Source organism: Podarcis raffonei, chromosome 3, assembly GCF_027172205.1.
Source record: "Podarcis raffonei isolate rPodRaf1 chromosome 3, rPodRaf1.pri, whole genome shotgun sequence".
Classification (NCBI taxonomy): domain Eukaryota; kingdom Metazoa; phylum Chordata; class Lepidosauria; order Squamata; family Lacertidae; genus Podarcis; species Podarcis raffonei.
Window position 1 is genome coordinate 11,156,658 of NC_070604.1, and position 15,876 is coordinate 11,172,533.

General features: G+C 43.4%; 1 protein-coding gene across 2 annotated transcripts; it reads right to left on the reverse strand.

Annotated features, from left to right (window-relative positions):
- Positions 1-330: 330 nt before the first annotated feature.
- MRPS31 (mitochondrial ribosomal protein S31) lies at positions 331-15,677 on the reverse strand. 2 transcript variants are annotated; one of them, XM_053380539.1, is made up of 7 exons: positions 15,512-15,677; positions 13,642-13,938; positions 11,917-12,075; positions 6,720-6,857; positions 3,833-3,921; positions 2,475-2,618; positions 331-690 (listed from the first exon to the last, which is right to left on the reverse strand). In XM_053380539.1, exons 1-7 carry the CDS (start codon positions 15,598-15,600, stop codon positions 431-433), a joined length of 1,176 nt encoding a protein of 391 aa, XP_053236514.1. In that variant the 5' UTR covers positions 15,601-15,677; the 3' UTR covers positions 331-430. The 2 variants fall into 2 exon arrangements, with proteins under 2 accessions (XP_053236514.1, XP_053236515.1); XM_053380540.1 differs by having other exon boundaries at positions 3,848-3,921; positions 15,512-15,676.
- Positions 15,678-15,876: the final 199 nt, after the last annotated feature.

A 15,876-nucleotide genomic window follows, 5' to 3' on the forward strand; every position in this document is an offset into this window, starting at 1 on the left:
ACCATATTTTTTGCTCTATAAGACTCACTTTTCCCCTCCTAAAAAGTAAGGGGAAATGTGTGTGCGTCTTATGGAGCGAATGCAGGCTGTGCAGCTATTCCAGAAGCCAGAACAGCAAGAGGGATTGCTGCTTTCACTGCGCAGCGATCCCTCTTGCTGTTCTGGCTTCTGAGATTCAGAATATTTTTTTTCTTGTTTTCCTCCTCCAAAAACTAGGTGCGTCTTGTGGTCTGGTGCGTCTTATAGAGCGAAAAATACGGTGCGAAGTGGTTGCCCAATTTTGAAATGCTGACCACCATCTTCTCCTAAAATAACAGACATGACCAGCGGTTTTAATAATCTTTTTTATCAGTTCATCTCTTCTCCACATTAGCTTCTGTAACTGTCCAATATGTATTTACATAAACGCATCATTTTCTTTTAGAAGTCTTCACTTCGACTGATTCTCCATTTGAAGCAAGACTTCCTTCCGATGTGCTTCAATTTCCTTAAGCAACTCTTCCTTTTCCTTGAAGTAATTCCGGAACCATGCTATATGTTCTACCTTTTCTTGAACGCTTAAGTATGGGTTTTTGGAAAGTCCACAGGTTACAAGTTCCATGAAATGGCGAATTGATTCCTCCTTGGGGAAGTCTTCCAAGTATTTATCCAGAAATATATGCTCATAAAATTCTGCATCATCTTCAAGTCCTAACAAAGTCAACCACAATAACTGTCAGATCACTGCAAAATTAACAGTTAAGCTGTTAGCCAGAGAATGAACACAGAAAAGATTTAGTGGGATTTATCTTCCATATATACCATCCCTTTCCTTGCCACCATTATTTTGTCCTAGAAAATGTTGAAAATGCAAAATACATATAAAGCGGGATCCAAACTTAGCCATACTTACAGTAAACTCACTGATCAATGGGACTGAGTCATGACTAACATGAATTCCATTGATTTCAGTGGAGCTACTCCAATCCATTTTATTGAGTCATGTAATTTATTCCAGTCACAGAACTAATTTGCTTCACCAAGAATTAAAGATCCTCTTTATGATATGCCTATGAATTTTGTTTCACTAAATCAATTTAGCAAAACACCAGAATTAGAAAATGCATCACTAAATGGCTTAAAAGCTTAAGTTATCCATATTAATTGGTATTCCTGAACGTTAAAAAGCCAGCTTGATGTTTAAGTCTTTTAAAATGCAAAACAGCTTTAAAATTCAGTGTAACAACTGACTGGTTAGGGGGATGCAAGGCTTTTAAAGTATTTTGAGGCGATCCACTGTTTTGCTGCATTGCTCCAGTTAATTTAAATTTACTATGCTTCTACCAACTATAATAAGATTATGGCTCCGCTTGTGACTGAACTGCAAAGTGTCTTTATTATTTGATAGGCCAGGCACGTCCAACAGGTAGATTGTGATCTACCGGTAGATCACTGGACATCTGTGGTAGATCACTGGCTCCCCCCCAAAGAAGCTCAACAACTTTGGTTCCCCAAATATAAGCTCAACATTTTTCCCTTGCAGTCCTAAAAATTGAGGCTTCCCTCCTCCTCCCTAAAAAAACACTTTGACCTGAACCCCCCAAAACAGTGCTTTCCTTCCTAAAAAAAGAGCTCAACAACTTTGACCTGAACCCCTGCCAGTTGGTAACTCTGATCACAGCCTCTTGGGATTTGGCCACCCCTGTGATAGGCCTCCCCTTGATGTGTGAACTGTGTTCATTTGGAAGTACAGTGGTACCTCGGGTTAAGTACTTCTTAACCTGAAGCTGTTCTTAACCTGAAGCACCACTTTAGCTAATAGGGCCTCCCGCTGCTGCCGCGCCACTGCCGCACAATTTCTGTTCTCATCCTGAAGCAAAGTTCTTGACCCGAGGTAATATTTCTGGGTTAGCGGAGTCTGTAACCTGAAGCGTATGTAACCCGAAGCGTATGTAACCTGAGGTACCACTGTACTGTGTTTTCAGCTCCCTTCAACGAATGGATAGAAGATATGTACAAACTTGCAACACATGAACCAGTTGCATACAAACGTAGACTTGCCATGAAATTTTATGATATTTGGAATTCATTTTCATAAACACTGCATTAGGTTAAGTTTAGGTTAACTACAATAACCATCATGTAATGTTTATACTGTTTTTGTTTTGTTTTACATGGGTGTTATTATCTTTTATTCTATTCTTTTCACGTCTTATTTTGCCTTGTACGCTTCTAATTTTATACTTCATATTTTTCCATAAAGATTATAAAAACAAAACAAAACCTAGTATGAAACTTCCAAGAGCAATTCCTCACATCTTTGATAAATTAGTATAGGAGAGCCTTCCCCATCCTGGTGCCCTCCACATATTTTGAACTACAACTCCCCCACGCCCTGTGCTGGCTAAAGCTGATAGAGTTATAGTCCAAAATTTCTGAAGAAAATGCCGAAGAAAGCAAAACCGGACAAGCCAAGAACTTTTCAAGGCACATACCAGCTTCGTTGTTGATTGGAAATTCCCATAGTTTCCCCTCCTTAGTCCACTGTATCATCTCCTCAAAGCCATTCTGAGGTCCTTGCTGACAGACAGCTTCAATTTCTTTTGCAAGCTCCAGATCCCAAAGTGTTGGTGGTGTCACTGTTTACAAAAGGAAACAAATAAGCCAACAAGCCAACATTTGCCATGCAATTGCTGGTGGCTGGAGATGACAAAAAACAATCAGGATTGCTAACTTTAACAAAACCTAGAAGAGCTGCAGTTTCTGTAATAGCTGCTTCTTTGTGCTGTTGCAATATAAGCCCATTCAGTGCCAGAATTATGAAAACAAACTAATTCTCAGGTCATAATATTAAAAACAAGGAGTTGCCTTTTCAGCACAGGGCTTTTTCTCCTCATTTTCCACACAGGGTTGCCTGTACTTTACTAGCCTCAAGACTGGCTGGATTAACAGAAATCACAATATTTTCAGAATTTGGCACGAAAGGGAATGGGTGTTTGCTTGATATTATTGTTACTATTATATGGAACAGGAGCACAATATAGAAAAAGTTGTCATATGCTTCAGTCCCAATGAAAGGTCCCCATTTTCTCTGAATTAGGTCCACGGTATCTAGTTCAACATAAACGTCAAAGGACTTAATTACCAGGAAACAAAATAATGCATCAGGAAATTCATCCTTCTCTCTTCTAAGAAAGTTGGGATACACTTGGGCAGTTCTAGTAATACAGATTTTGTGGATTGTGAATTCCGCATGTAAGCAACTGAATGTATTCAAAAGTGTGAAAGAGATTGAGGGAGGTTGATGAGAGGCCCTCAGGAACCCCCCCCCCCAAAAAAATCCCATCTAACCCCAGAAACAAACCTTTACAACAACTTAGGATCAAATATTTGGATTCATAATAAATCATATATTTCTCCCCAATTCAGATTGGAGGAAAAGCTAGTAATCATGATGTCAGGTGACCCATCTTCAAAGGAAAGCGTTGCACGCATGCTCTGAAGGTGCTTCCAATTTTTCCTTTGCAGCCAGGAATGTGCAGTGTTGACTGCAAACTCAGCTTTTTGTACCACATAGATGTGCAGCTTTAAGCTGGCCGCCCAAAACATACCAACGAAATCACCACAAAGGTTGAGCTGCACACAAAGATTCACACACAATTATTAATTCTCTCCAGCATCAAAATTATTCATTTTACAGTGAGGCAGCTTTGAGAACCAGATTCCATTAAGAAATTCATCTTTTCTAAGCTACGGACACATAGCACACAAGCCACTTCCTTAGGACAACACTGTATTGCCACAGGTTGAGTTTTGTTATATTAAATTATCTTGTTTGCTTTTTTGTTCCTACCGTTTTTCAACTCACCTGTTTCAAGTGCTTCCTCTGTTTCAGAAGTAGGAGTAAAAATATCAAGTCTTTTCCCTGAAAACAGTCCTTTTCTAGGTAAAAAAATAGGGGGGGTCTATTAAAATAGCAGTAATAGTGTAATAGCAGAGACATCACCTTGCCAACAAAGGTCCGTATAGTTAAAGCCATGGTTTTCCCAGTAGTGATGTATGGAAGTGAGAGCTGGACCATAGAGAAGGCTGATCGCCGAAGAATTGATGCTTTTGAATTATGGTGCTGGAGGAGACTCTTGAGAGTCCCATGGACTGCAAGAAGATCAAACGCATCCATTCTTAAGGAAATTAGCCCTGAGTGCTCACTGGAAGGACAGATCCTGAAGCTGAGGCTCCAATACTTTGGCCACCTCATGAGAAGACTCCCTGGAAAAGACCCTGATGTTGGGAAAGATGGAGGGCACAAGGAGAAGGGGACGACAGAGGACGAGATGGTTGGACAGTGTTCTCGAAGCTACCAGCATGAGTCTGACCAAACTGTGGGAGGCAGTGGAAGACAGGAGTGCCTGGCGTGCCCTGGTCCAGGGGGTCACGAAGAGTCGGACACGACTAAATGACGAAACAACAACAACAAGTGTTCTGCCTGGGGTTCCGCTGGGGATAGCACTGTGAATCTGTACTGCACAAACCCAGGTGAGTTTCTAAATGTGATGCCAGAATATGCACATACTGAACAGCCTGTTTATACTACTTTTTGTTCCTGTTCTTAATGAACAAAACAATCTCCTAGCCCTTATGACTACAAAGATGCACTTGCAAGTGCACAGGCAATGAATGATGAAACTTCAAAAAACCAGAGGGCTTGTTGAATAAGAAGATTCCCAGTGGTTGAGGGCAGGATTCAACAGTCTGCCTTGTTCTGTACTCTCCAAACAAATGCAAGTGAAGCTATTTACCAAGACTACTAACATTTCAAAAGTTGTTTATAAAATTGTATTTAGGCCAAAACAGTGCTCCACTTCTCAGAGGTAGTGAGCCCAGAACTTCATAGGAATTTGTTATTATTTATATTTATTACCTGCCCTGAACCCAGGGTAACTCACAACAATCCAAAATTCAGCATGAAATAAATTTAAAGCAAACTAGTCACAGGAATAGGGTGGGTCCCCAAAACACATGTCTCATGTGTCAAAGGCCAAGTATTCATCATATGGTGGAAGGTATATAATGAAGGTGGCAGGTGTACCTCTTTGGGAGGGAATTCGACCACAGAGGAGCTGCCACAGAGAATGCCTTCTCCTGGTCAACAACACCTAAACTTCTTAGGGCACAACCGCAGCAGGAATTTTGTTAGCGAAGAATTGGAAAACACAAGAAGTACCAACAGTGAAAGATTGGCAGATGAAGATGATGGACTTTTCGGAGCTAGCCGACCTGACTGGAAGAGTCCGCGACCAGGAGGAGGAGGAGGAGTACCAGGAAGAATGGACAAAATTTAAAGACTATTTAGTTAAATATGTTAAAATAACTTGTCAGCGCTGCCCAAGGTCCCAGCTCACACAAGACCAACGCTGCTTCCTTCTCTAGTATAAAAGTCTTTATTGAAGTTCAGTTTCACTTCCACACGCGCAGCGTGCAACGCTACGTCTGTACCTTAGACCGTCGAAGCTCCATCTGAATCTCCTCCCCCTTGACACCAGTTTAAGATTCTAGCCTTACTCCACCTCTTCCTCTGTTCCTTCCTTCTCTGGGCCCTCCTGCTAGTCGGAGTCTCAGCCTTCCTAGACTCCTCTGACGCTGAGTCCCCTGACTCTTCCCCCTCCCTCCTTCGGGCTTTTGGACCTGGCTCCCAATCCGGGTTTTCTGCTGTCCACATTTCTGCTCCTCCACATTTGAACTTGGCGCGCGCGCGCAGCCTCCCACTTTCCTTCTGACCGTTACACTTGTGTCACTGCTCCCTCTTTCGGGGAGGCTAGCTGGACCTGGCCTTCCCTCCGTTTCCCCACTTCCCGATGGGGGCGTGGTTATCCCTGACTCATCTTCTCTCCCCGCTGGAGGAGAGGCTGGTCCTGACTCATGTGACTCTTCCCCCCCACTGTGCTCTGGTGGGGGAACTGGTCCTGATCCTCCGCTGCTCCCTTGGGAGTCCCCGCTGGTCCCTTGTTTCTGGAGCGTCCCCCCTGGGACCCCCCTTGCCCTTACCATAGGCGCCCCCTTCTGGGAATCTTCTGATTCGCTGGAGAAGCTCATGGAATCTCTCGGGCCACTGTCATATTCCCCTACGCTCCCCTCGGATTCCTCTCCTCTGCTCTCTATTTGCTCTCTCCCCTGTGCTTCTGCTCCTGAGCCTCTGACATAACTTAACTGGAAAAGCTTGCAAATATTAGATAGGCTTACGATTAAAATATGTAAGGATAGGATTTAAGATGTTTAAAGCTAAATTAGAAAGAATGAAAGATGTTAAGTGATCGAGTTAATTTTTTGAGAAAATTGATTTTGGATTATATTAAAAGGATAATATAATGAAATTCAACCAAGGGGATTTGAGGAAGTCACTTAATAATGTTACCAAGATTCAAACAGGATGTATGTATGTTTGCTTGTTTAAATTTTTTTGGAAAATTAATAAAAATAAATAAACTTCTTAGGGCATTGGAACTCCCAAGAAGGCCCCTCTCTGCTGATCTTAACACCCAAGGGGGTTGTAGGATAGGTCTTTCAGACTAAATGCTCTGGACGTCATCTGATCTCAAACACAGCACAGTCCCTCCTATTCAGCCATCTTTCACTGAATGTGCCAACTGGCATTTGACCATCACCATATAACCCCTTTTGAGTGTAACAAAGATGCTTTCTATCAGGAAGTAGAATATGCCAAGGAACGCTAGAAAAAGTACCTTCTCATTCTACCAGCAAGTGTTCTTTCATGCATAAAACCTCGTCCATCATCATCATCAAACCGAATTTGATTGGTTGGGCTAGCAGCATCCCTTGCCGGTGGATTTCTCCCAATCTTCATGTTTGCAACGATGTTGCTGAAATTAAGATCAATGTCTGTTAAGTAACATGCTCAGTACAGCCCAGCAATACTCTTTTCACATTATCAACCTTCCTGTGATATTCAGTTACGTTAAAAAACCCACACACACCCCGTATCTCCCACCTGTTTTCCAGTTTAACAAAATAATTCTCAGTTTACAATATAATTAGGTAAAGGTAAAGGGACCCCTGACCATTAGGTCCAGTTGTGGCCGACTCTGGGGTTGCGGTGCTCATCTCGCTTTATTGGCTGAGGGAGCCGGCGTACAGCTTCCAGGTCATGTGGCCAGCATGACTAAGCCGCTTCTGGTGAACCAGAGCAGCACACAGAAACGCCGTTTACCTTCCCGCTGGAGCGGTACCTATTTATCTACTTGCACTTTGATGTGCTTTCGAACTGCTAGGTAGGCAGGAGCAGGGACCGAGCAACGGGAGCTCACCCCATCGCAGGGATTCGAACCGCCAACCTTCTGATCAGCAAGTCCGAGGCTCTGTGGTTTAACCCACAGCGCCACCCCCATCCCTAAAATATAATTAGCCTGCAGTAAAATGCTTAAGGTTACCATCGACACCCCTGAACCAATCACACAAAGCAGCAATGTCACGGGGTGCTCCACTCCCTAAAAATCTTACTAGAACATGGATTTCCTCCACATGTCAACTGAGACATATAGCTGTTACAAGGGCATGACTTCTAAAACGTTTGGACTGCTCTAGAGAAAGCCTTGCTCTTCCCCCATTGATGTTTTGTTTTCTAACAACAGATCTGAAAAGGTGGAGAAGGAAGAGAGCATTCGTGGGAAGAATTCGTTTCCTAGATATGCAGATTGCAGACTTTGAAGGGCATTGTAGGTCACTAAGAGCGTACGATATTAGGAATAATTCAGCATAGGGCTGTGACAACCACAAACATTTAAGCTTGCCAGACAGAACAATACCCCCTTTCCTCCAACTGTGCCTTGTTCTGGAGATTCTCCCCAAACCCCAGAACCAGGGAGGGGGGAGGAGAGGGGGAAAGCCTTACTGCACTAGCAAGAGCCCTCGCTAGCAGGACTTGTTAGTTTAATCTTGTACAGTACACTGAATTGAGCATGGATGCCAACAGATAATCAGCAAAGCTATGCATGATTTTAGATGAAAGTTTCCTTTTATTCACTGTCTTCCACTGTAAAGGCCTTTGGCTACATACAATAAAACTGACTCTCTCACCAGTGCAGCTACATCAACGCAGTTTGACTATACACATACTTCCCAACTTCTGAGAAGAATTAAGAGCTTTACATCAGACAAAACTTCCTATTTGTGAAGGAAGCAGCACACAGAACACTTTGAAACAGCCAATTCACAAGTAGAGAAAGGGATCTAGGCTATATGTGATGGCACAGCTAGTCCTAAGCACTAGTCAACACATTCTCAAGGGTCATAAAAGTAAAACTGCAGGAGTGGCAAGCAGGCAGTGCCTCAGGCTTAGGCTCCACCTGGCTGGCTGGTAAGACCTGTAAATTACTTCCCCTCCAGGTGAAGCAGTTCAGGTAGTTCACAGGCCCCTCATCACCCAATTGTTTCCAGTCAACAACAGCTTGATGACTGCAATGGCAGCAGAAAAGTGAACCACATTTACCATTATCACCACCATATCAAAACCTTGCTAAAACACTGGCTCCCAGTACGTTTCCGAGCACAATTCAAAGTGTTGGTGCTGACCTTTAAAGCCCTAAACGGCCTTGGTCCAGTATACCTGACGGAGCGTCTCCACCTCCATCTTTCTGCCCAGACACTGAGGTCCAGCGCCGAGGGCCTTATGGCGGTTCCCTCACTGCGAGAATCCAAGTTACAGGGAACCAGGCAGAGGGCCTTCTCGGTAGTGGCACCCGCCCTGTGGAACGCCCTCCCACCAGATGTCATAGAGAAAAATAACCACCAAACTTTGAGAAGACATCTAAAGGCAGCCCTATTTAGGGAAGATTTAAAGTTTAATAGGTTATTGTATTTTAGTGTTTTGTTGGAAGCCGCCCAGAGTAGCTGGGGAAACCCAGCCAGATGGGCGGGGTATAAATAATAAATTATTATTATTATTATTATTATTATTATTATTATTATTATTATTATTATTGCTATGAGCTCTGCGGCACGATCTGTGAGTTTCAGTGCAATATTCTGTTGCTCCTGTTCAAGCCATTTACTTTCTCACCTCACAATGGTAAAATGGGTTTCTGTGTATAGATGTGCTAGAGGAATGATCAAGGGGGGGGGGGAATAGGAGGCTCTGAACTTCCTTAATTCTTGCACAAAAATATGGGTGTCTGTGTAAAACATCCTACTGCTCCCTCAGAACACATGTCTTCTCTGGAGCAGACAGTAGCACACAAATGCAAGGCAGGATCAAGAATGAAGGGGAGATTTAATTGTGATGGCTGACAAAAGCAAGCAGACAAGGACTGAAAAATGCCTCCTCAGTGGCCACCATTTGTAGACCAAGGTGGTCACAAGGTAGAGAGAAGTGGGTTTGAAGGCAGGGTTTCCTTTGGCGTGTGGTTGCTAAACCACACACTGCATCTCTTCAGTGGGTATTTGGAGGGTAAAGGGGAGACCCTCCCTTCTCCTCCATAGGGAGTGTGGGAGGGAGAAGGGCAATGAGGCCTAGTAATGTAAGGGCCAAACCTTCAACAGACAAGGAACAATTGCCTCTTAACACATAGTTCAGACAACTGCAAGTGAGACTGTAGCAAAAGTGTCAAGGTGGTTTATGATTATCAAAGGCTGTCTAGAACATCGGCCAGGATATGACAAGTATACAGGATTTAAATAAATACTTGGGCAAAGAGAATGGGCTGAGACACAATAATTATTTTATCTCTGATAGTAAGCAGATTGCAAACCACCTGTACATCATTCTAAACATTTAGAATAATCTTGGAATAATAACTATCACCTTTAATGTGAAGGCTGGGACATTCAGGATGTCTCCTAAATTCTAGATTTTGTTTGTAATGAAGCTCAACCCTTTGGTGTTTTTGTAAAATGATGCCGTAACTTCCACTCACTGAGAGAAACCTCATTCCTCCTCAAAATTCTGCAGTGTTGTTAGTTCCATTTAGCAAACATTCAGTGCTTCCTGTTCTGCAAAACAAACTGATGGACGAAGACTCTGTAAAGCAGTGACACCCACTGGTAATACATGCTACTACAAATGGAGAACAGCTTAGCTATGATTTACTGGCAGAAAGCTCCCTTTCCAAATGGTGTTTTTTGTTTGCTTTTTGTCCCAGCACTTTCCCTGGGAAAACCTGCGTTTTACCACTGAAACAGAGCAAATGGCAAACCCTAGTGCCATTTGATCTGATTCAGCAGTAAAACATGGGTTTTCCTAAGGAAAGTACAAGCCAGGGACAAAAACCAAACCAAACCGCTCGGACACAGGACTTTTAAGTGCGGACCTCTGCCTGGGAAGTGTGGCACAAAAGGAAGTTCTGAATGAGCCCATAATTAAGAAGGTACAGCAGTGATCCCCTTATTTCTATTTGAAAAGGTAACTGGCCCTTATGAAAGAGGGTTGTGCAATAGACCTAGCCTACTTGGTACTTAAAATGGAATTGGTGGATATTAACACAGCCACTGTTTTGTTTGATAGGGAACTATAATGGAGAAGTGCCAGAAGATTTTGCTAACAGGCAAATATTTAACTTGGAGAAGAGCAACCAGTAGTGCCCAGTAACAAAACCTTTTTTATGCATCATTCTTATTACTGACAGTTAGGAAGGAAATAAGAGAATTCTAATAAAATATGGGGATGTCATTGAGTTAGGAAACACTGCTATTATATCTTCCAAAGGCATAGCTTTAAAATTCTGTTAGCCTTTCAGGTGCCACAAGGCACTGTTGTTCTTACTGCTAATATATAGTATCTGGACTGGAGATTAGGCACTATTCAGGGGATTATCTCAAACTGGAAAAATAGAAATGGAATGAAATTTCATAGCACAAGTGTGATCCCCATGAATATGGAGAAAACCTGAAGTCAGGAGGAAAGAGATCTTGTAGTAGTTGCTTATAACTAATGGCTGTGAATCATGATTGTGATATGGCAGTTCACAAACATCATGCTTGCGACAGTTACACTTAAGACAGGAAGCAGCCATGGTTTTGAAACACTGACAAAGCTAGCCCATAAATTTGTGTTTAAATGTTGCTTCTCTTGAATAGGTAAAACAAAAAATAAGATGTTTATTGTGTATTCAAAGCATTAGGGACATAGGTGGTGCTGTAGTCTAAACCACTGAGCCTCTTGAGCGTGCCGATTGTAAGGTAAGCAGTTCAAATCTGCGTGACGGAATGAGCTCCTGTTGCTTTGTCCCAGGTCCTGCCAACCTAGCAGTTCGAAAGCATACCAGCGCAAGTAAATAAATAGGAACTGCTGCGGTGGGAAGGTAAACAGCATTTCTGTGCACTCCGGCACTCATCATGGTATACCGTTGTGCCAGAAACGATTTAGTCATGCTGGCCACATGACCCGGAAAAGCTGTCAGTGGACAAACACCGACTCCCTCGGCCTGAAAGCGAGATGAACACCACACCCCATAGTCAAATTTGACTGGATTTAACCATCCAGGGGTCCTTTACCTTAACCTATTCAAAGCATCATAATAAAACCAAAAATTTATGTGTATAAAGCCACTTATAGTCCTTCATCTCCAAAAGCAGGGTGCACATTTTAAAGCAAAACAAAGCAAATACAGTGGTACCTTGGGTTATATACGCTTCAGGTTACATACGCTTCAGGTTACAGACTCCGCTAACCCAGAAATAGAGCTTCAGGTTAAGAACTTTGCTTCAGGATGAGAACAGAAATCGTGCTCTGGCGGCGCGGCAGCAGCAGGAGGCCCCATTAGCTAAAGTGGTGCTTCAGGTTAAGAACAGTTTCAGGTTAAGAACAGAATGAATTAAGTACTTAACCCGAGGTACCACTGTATCAGCAACCTCCTTCACTTTGTTTTTTGACCAACAGTGTGACAAATATCACAATATACTATTGGGAACAGCATGTAGTTTGCAAACCTTATGTCAGTTACTTCTTCGCTTTTACGTGCATCAGTGACTTCCTTCTGCTTTTTCAGTAGCTGAACCAATTCTGAAACTGTCCTTTTCCTGTCAAAAGGGAGGGACGATGCAACAGCAGAGGCTGCTGCCACCAGCTCTGGATTGAGTGTTTCACTGCTGGAATACAACAACAACAACAATTATTATTATTTATTATTTATACCCCACCCATCTGGCTGGGTTTCCCCAGCTACTCTGGGCAGCTCCCAACAGATTAAAAACAGAATAAAACATCAAAATATTAAAAACTTCCCTAAACAGGGCTGCCTTCAGATGGCTTCTAAAAGTCAGATAGTTGCTTACTTCCTTGACATCTGACGGGAAGGCGTTCCACCGAGAAGGCCTTCTGTCTGGTTCCCTGTAACCTCACATCTCGCAGTGAGGGAACCGCCAGAAGGCCCTCGGAGCTGGACCTCAGTGTCTGGGCAGAACGATGGGGGTGGAGATGCTCCTTCAGGTATACTGGGCCGAAACAAGTACTATTTTTTCTTTGCTCATTGTTTCCCACATTGTATTCATATGAAAATAGACACAATTAGAAAAGCTACTGTGAAATTACTACATGCTTTCTAATACTGCTTATTGTTATACGGCTAATAAAGTAGAAGAAAGCATGTTTTGTGGACTCAAGTTTGTAACTACCTGCTAAAATATCAGCATGATCCCCCTAGGCCAGGAGTAGGGAACCTGCAACCTTCCAGATACTGCTGGCTGCAACACCCAGCATCCCTGACTATTGGCTATGCTGGCTGGGGTTGATGGATGTTGAGAATCCAACAACAGAAGAGTTTAACCGGGAAAGCTCCTTTCTGCACTGCTGAGGTAATGTGGGAGAAGCCCACTTCTTAGCTTTTTCACACACCAGCATTGCCAATATCTAGGAGGATAGTAAGCCAGTAAGATACAATTTAAACAAATCCCTTATGAATACACAGTGGAAGTGAGGAACAGGTTTAAGGATTTAGATTTGGTGGACAGGGTGCCTGAAGAACCATGGATGGAGGCTCGTAACATTATACAGGAGGCAGCAACGAAAACCATCCCAATGAAAAGGAAATGCAAGAAAGCAAAGTGGCTGTCCAACGGGGGAGAGAAAGCAAGGAAAATGCGAGGGAGAAAGTGAAAGATACAGGAAATCGAATGCAGATTTCCAAAAAATAGCAAGGAGAGACAAGAAGGCCTTCTTAAACGAGCAATGCAAAGAAATAGAGGAAAACAACAGAATGGGAAGAACCAGAGATCTGATCAAGAAAACTGGAGATATGAAAGGAACATTTCGTACAAAGATTACCATAATAAAGGACAAAAGTGGGAAGGACCTAACAGAAGCAGAAGACATCAAGAAGACGAAGAGTCGGACACGACTAAACGACTAAACAACAACAACAAAGGAGGATAGTTCATAATGTATTATCTAGGACCAACAAAGAAACAACTTTCTACAGAAAAACCAAAAAAGGGGGCATAAATGGAGGTCCCTCCTCCCAGCCTTTTACAAAAGTGATTCACTCTGTCTGAAAGGGACAGAACTCATGTCTATTGTTGCCCTTTTATCAAGCCTTCCATATTTTCTCTGGGAGTTGATAACATTCTTAGCTACACCTCCCAATGAATGAATGTACTTTCCAAAATCCATGATACTTATGGACAAAGAGAATGAGACACACGTATCCAGAGATTTACCTCTTAGCTTTGTCTTCTGTAGCTTTCTGGAACATGCTACTTGTACTCTCCATATTTTCTGGCAAGTTGGTTGTTTGATCCTTAATCTTCTGGGCTTTCAACATCTGGAACTTCTTCCTTGTACTGATTTCTACCTTCATTTCACTAATGATATTTAGCAAATTCTTCTTTGTGGTTGCTTGCTGTTTCTTCTCCTGTTTTGGTGAAGTCTCTGTATCTTTGATATTGACTGGAGGAGTAGGGTCATCTTTTTTGGTAGACAAAACAGGGCTGGTGCCTAAGTACTTGTGCGTCTTACTAAAATGATATGGAAAGTGGGGATTATTATTATTACTCATTTCTATACCACTTTATATTTTTAATCTGAAAGGGTTTACAACCTAAATTAAAGTATCAAATAAAACAACATGGAATAAAACATTACTGAAGAAAGTCAAATATAAAGCAACACAATTAACACGCAATTAAAATATTTTATCTTGAAGATTTCAAAATAAATCATTACAAAGCGGGTCAACAGCAGAACACACATTTAAAACAGCATAATTAACAAGCAAATAAAATATTGGCCACTCAGAAATTCTGTTGTACAACCTAATTCCCATGGCAAATGAAGACATGGTAGCACCATGTACAAGACTGCAGTGCTTGAGGCCCAGATTCAACCAATCCAACACATTAGTAGTGGAAGGCAGTGCAAGACCTTCTCCACTAGTAGTAGAAGAGTTTGGATTTGATATCCCGCTTTATCACTACCTGAAGGAGTACTGCACAGCGTTTCTCAAACTTGGATCTCCAGCTGTTGCTGGACTACAACTCCCACAATCACTATCTGGCAGTACCAGGGATGATGGGAACTGTAGTCCAAAGCAGATGGCGACCGAGTTTGGGAAACGCTGCCCTTGTACAACAACATCATCATCTTTATTATTATTATTGGGACACGGGTGGCGCTGTGGGTTAAACCACAGAGCCTAGGGCTTGTCGATCAGAAGGTCGGCGGTTCGAATCCCCGTGACGGGGTGAGCTTCTGTTGCTCGGTCCCTGCTCCTGCCAACCTAGCAGTTCAAAAGCACGTCAAAGTGCAAGTAGATAAATAGGTACCGCTCCGGCAGGAAGGTAAACGGCATTTCCGTGCGCTGCTCTGGTTCGCCAGAAGCGGCTTAGTCATGCTGGCCACATGACCCGGAAGCTGTACGCTGGCTCCCTCAGCCAATAAAGCGAGATGAGCGCCAGAGTTGGCCACGACTGGACCTAATGGTCAGGGGCCCCTTTACCTAACTCTCTGAAGGCCAGCACACATTTTACAGTGGTGGGCATGTTTGCTGCATTTCCCTCACAAAATGTATGAAGCTGGGGGAGACATGTATCATTGTACAGTGGTACCTTGGGTTAAGTACTTAATTCGTTCCGGAGGTCTGTTCTTAACCTAAAGCACCACTTTAGCTAATGGGGCCTCCCGCTGCTGCTGTCGCACGATTTCTGTTCTCATCCTGAAGCAAAGTTATTAACCCGAGGTACTATTTCTGGGTTAGCAGAGTCTGTAACCTGAAGCGTATGTAACCTGAAGCGTATGTAACCTGAGGTACCACTGTATAGTATTATTAACAACAACATTATTATTATTATTATTATTAATAATACCCTGCTCATCTGGCTGGGCGGCTTCCAGCAAAATATTAAAATACAATATTAAAAGCTTCCCAATAATAATAATAATTTATACCCCGCCCATCTGGCTGGGCTTTCTTCCCTTCTCCAATTTCTGTGCGCTGCCCCCCCCCCCGAAGGTCAGGAGACCTTGGGAAAGGAGCGCCGAGTCTCAGCCTCCCCAGGTGGGGAGTCACCTTCCCACGCTCCGCAGCTGTACCTGCCCCAAGGCACGGCCCTCTGCAGCCGGGCTCCCGGGCGAAGGCCAGCACAGAAGCTCCCGGGAAGGAGGACGCTCCTCCGCCACATTGTTCCCCAGAGCAACGAGGAGGCCGACGGAGCAGCCCGCTCCCCCACCACTTCCGGTCCGGTTCCCTTAACCGTCCCGCATCCTAAGGCACTTCCGGAGTAAAGCGTCGCCACGCTCTCATCCGTCCGGCCAGAGCGCGCAAGCGCAGGTGTTTGGTTCCGTCGCTTAAATGATCACCCCGCCGACTCCGCCGCCCGAGGGGAGTTTTGGGCAGTGTTTTTTCCGTTTCCCGAAATGGGCAAAAGTGGGCATTTTGGCTGGTACGCCTTCCAAGG

Bases quoted from the DNA above. Each gene is read 5' to 3' on its own strand.
- MRPS31 (XM_053380539.1), bottom strand. From the start codon at position 15,600: ATGTGGCGGAGGAGCGTCCTCCTTCCCGGGAGCTTCTGTGCTGGCCTT. The intron at 12,076-13,641 runs GTAAATCTCTGG...GTTGTATTCCAG, and splicing joins ACAGAAGACAAAGCTAAGAG to CAGTGAAACACTCAATCCAG. The intron at 2,619-3,832 runs GTAGGAACAAAA...TTTTGTAAACAG, and splicing joins AACAGGTGAGTTGAAAAACG to TGACACCACCAACACTTTGG.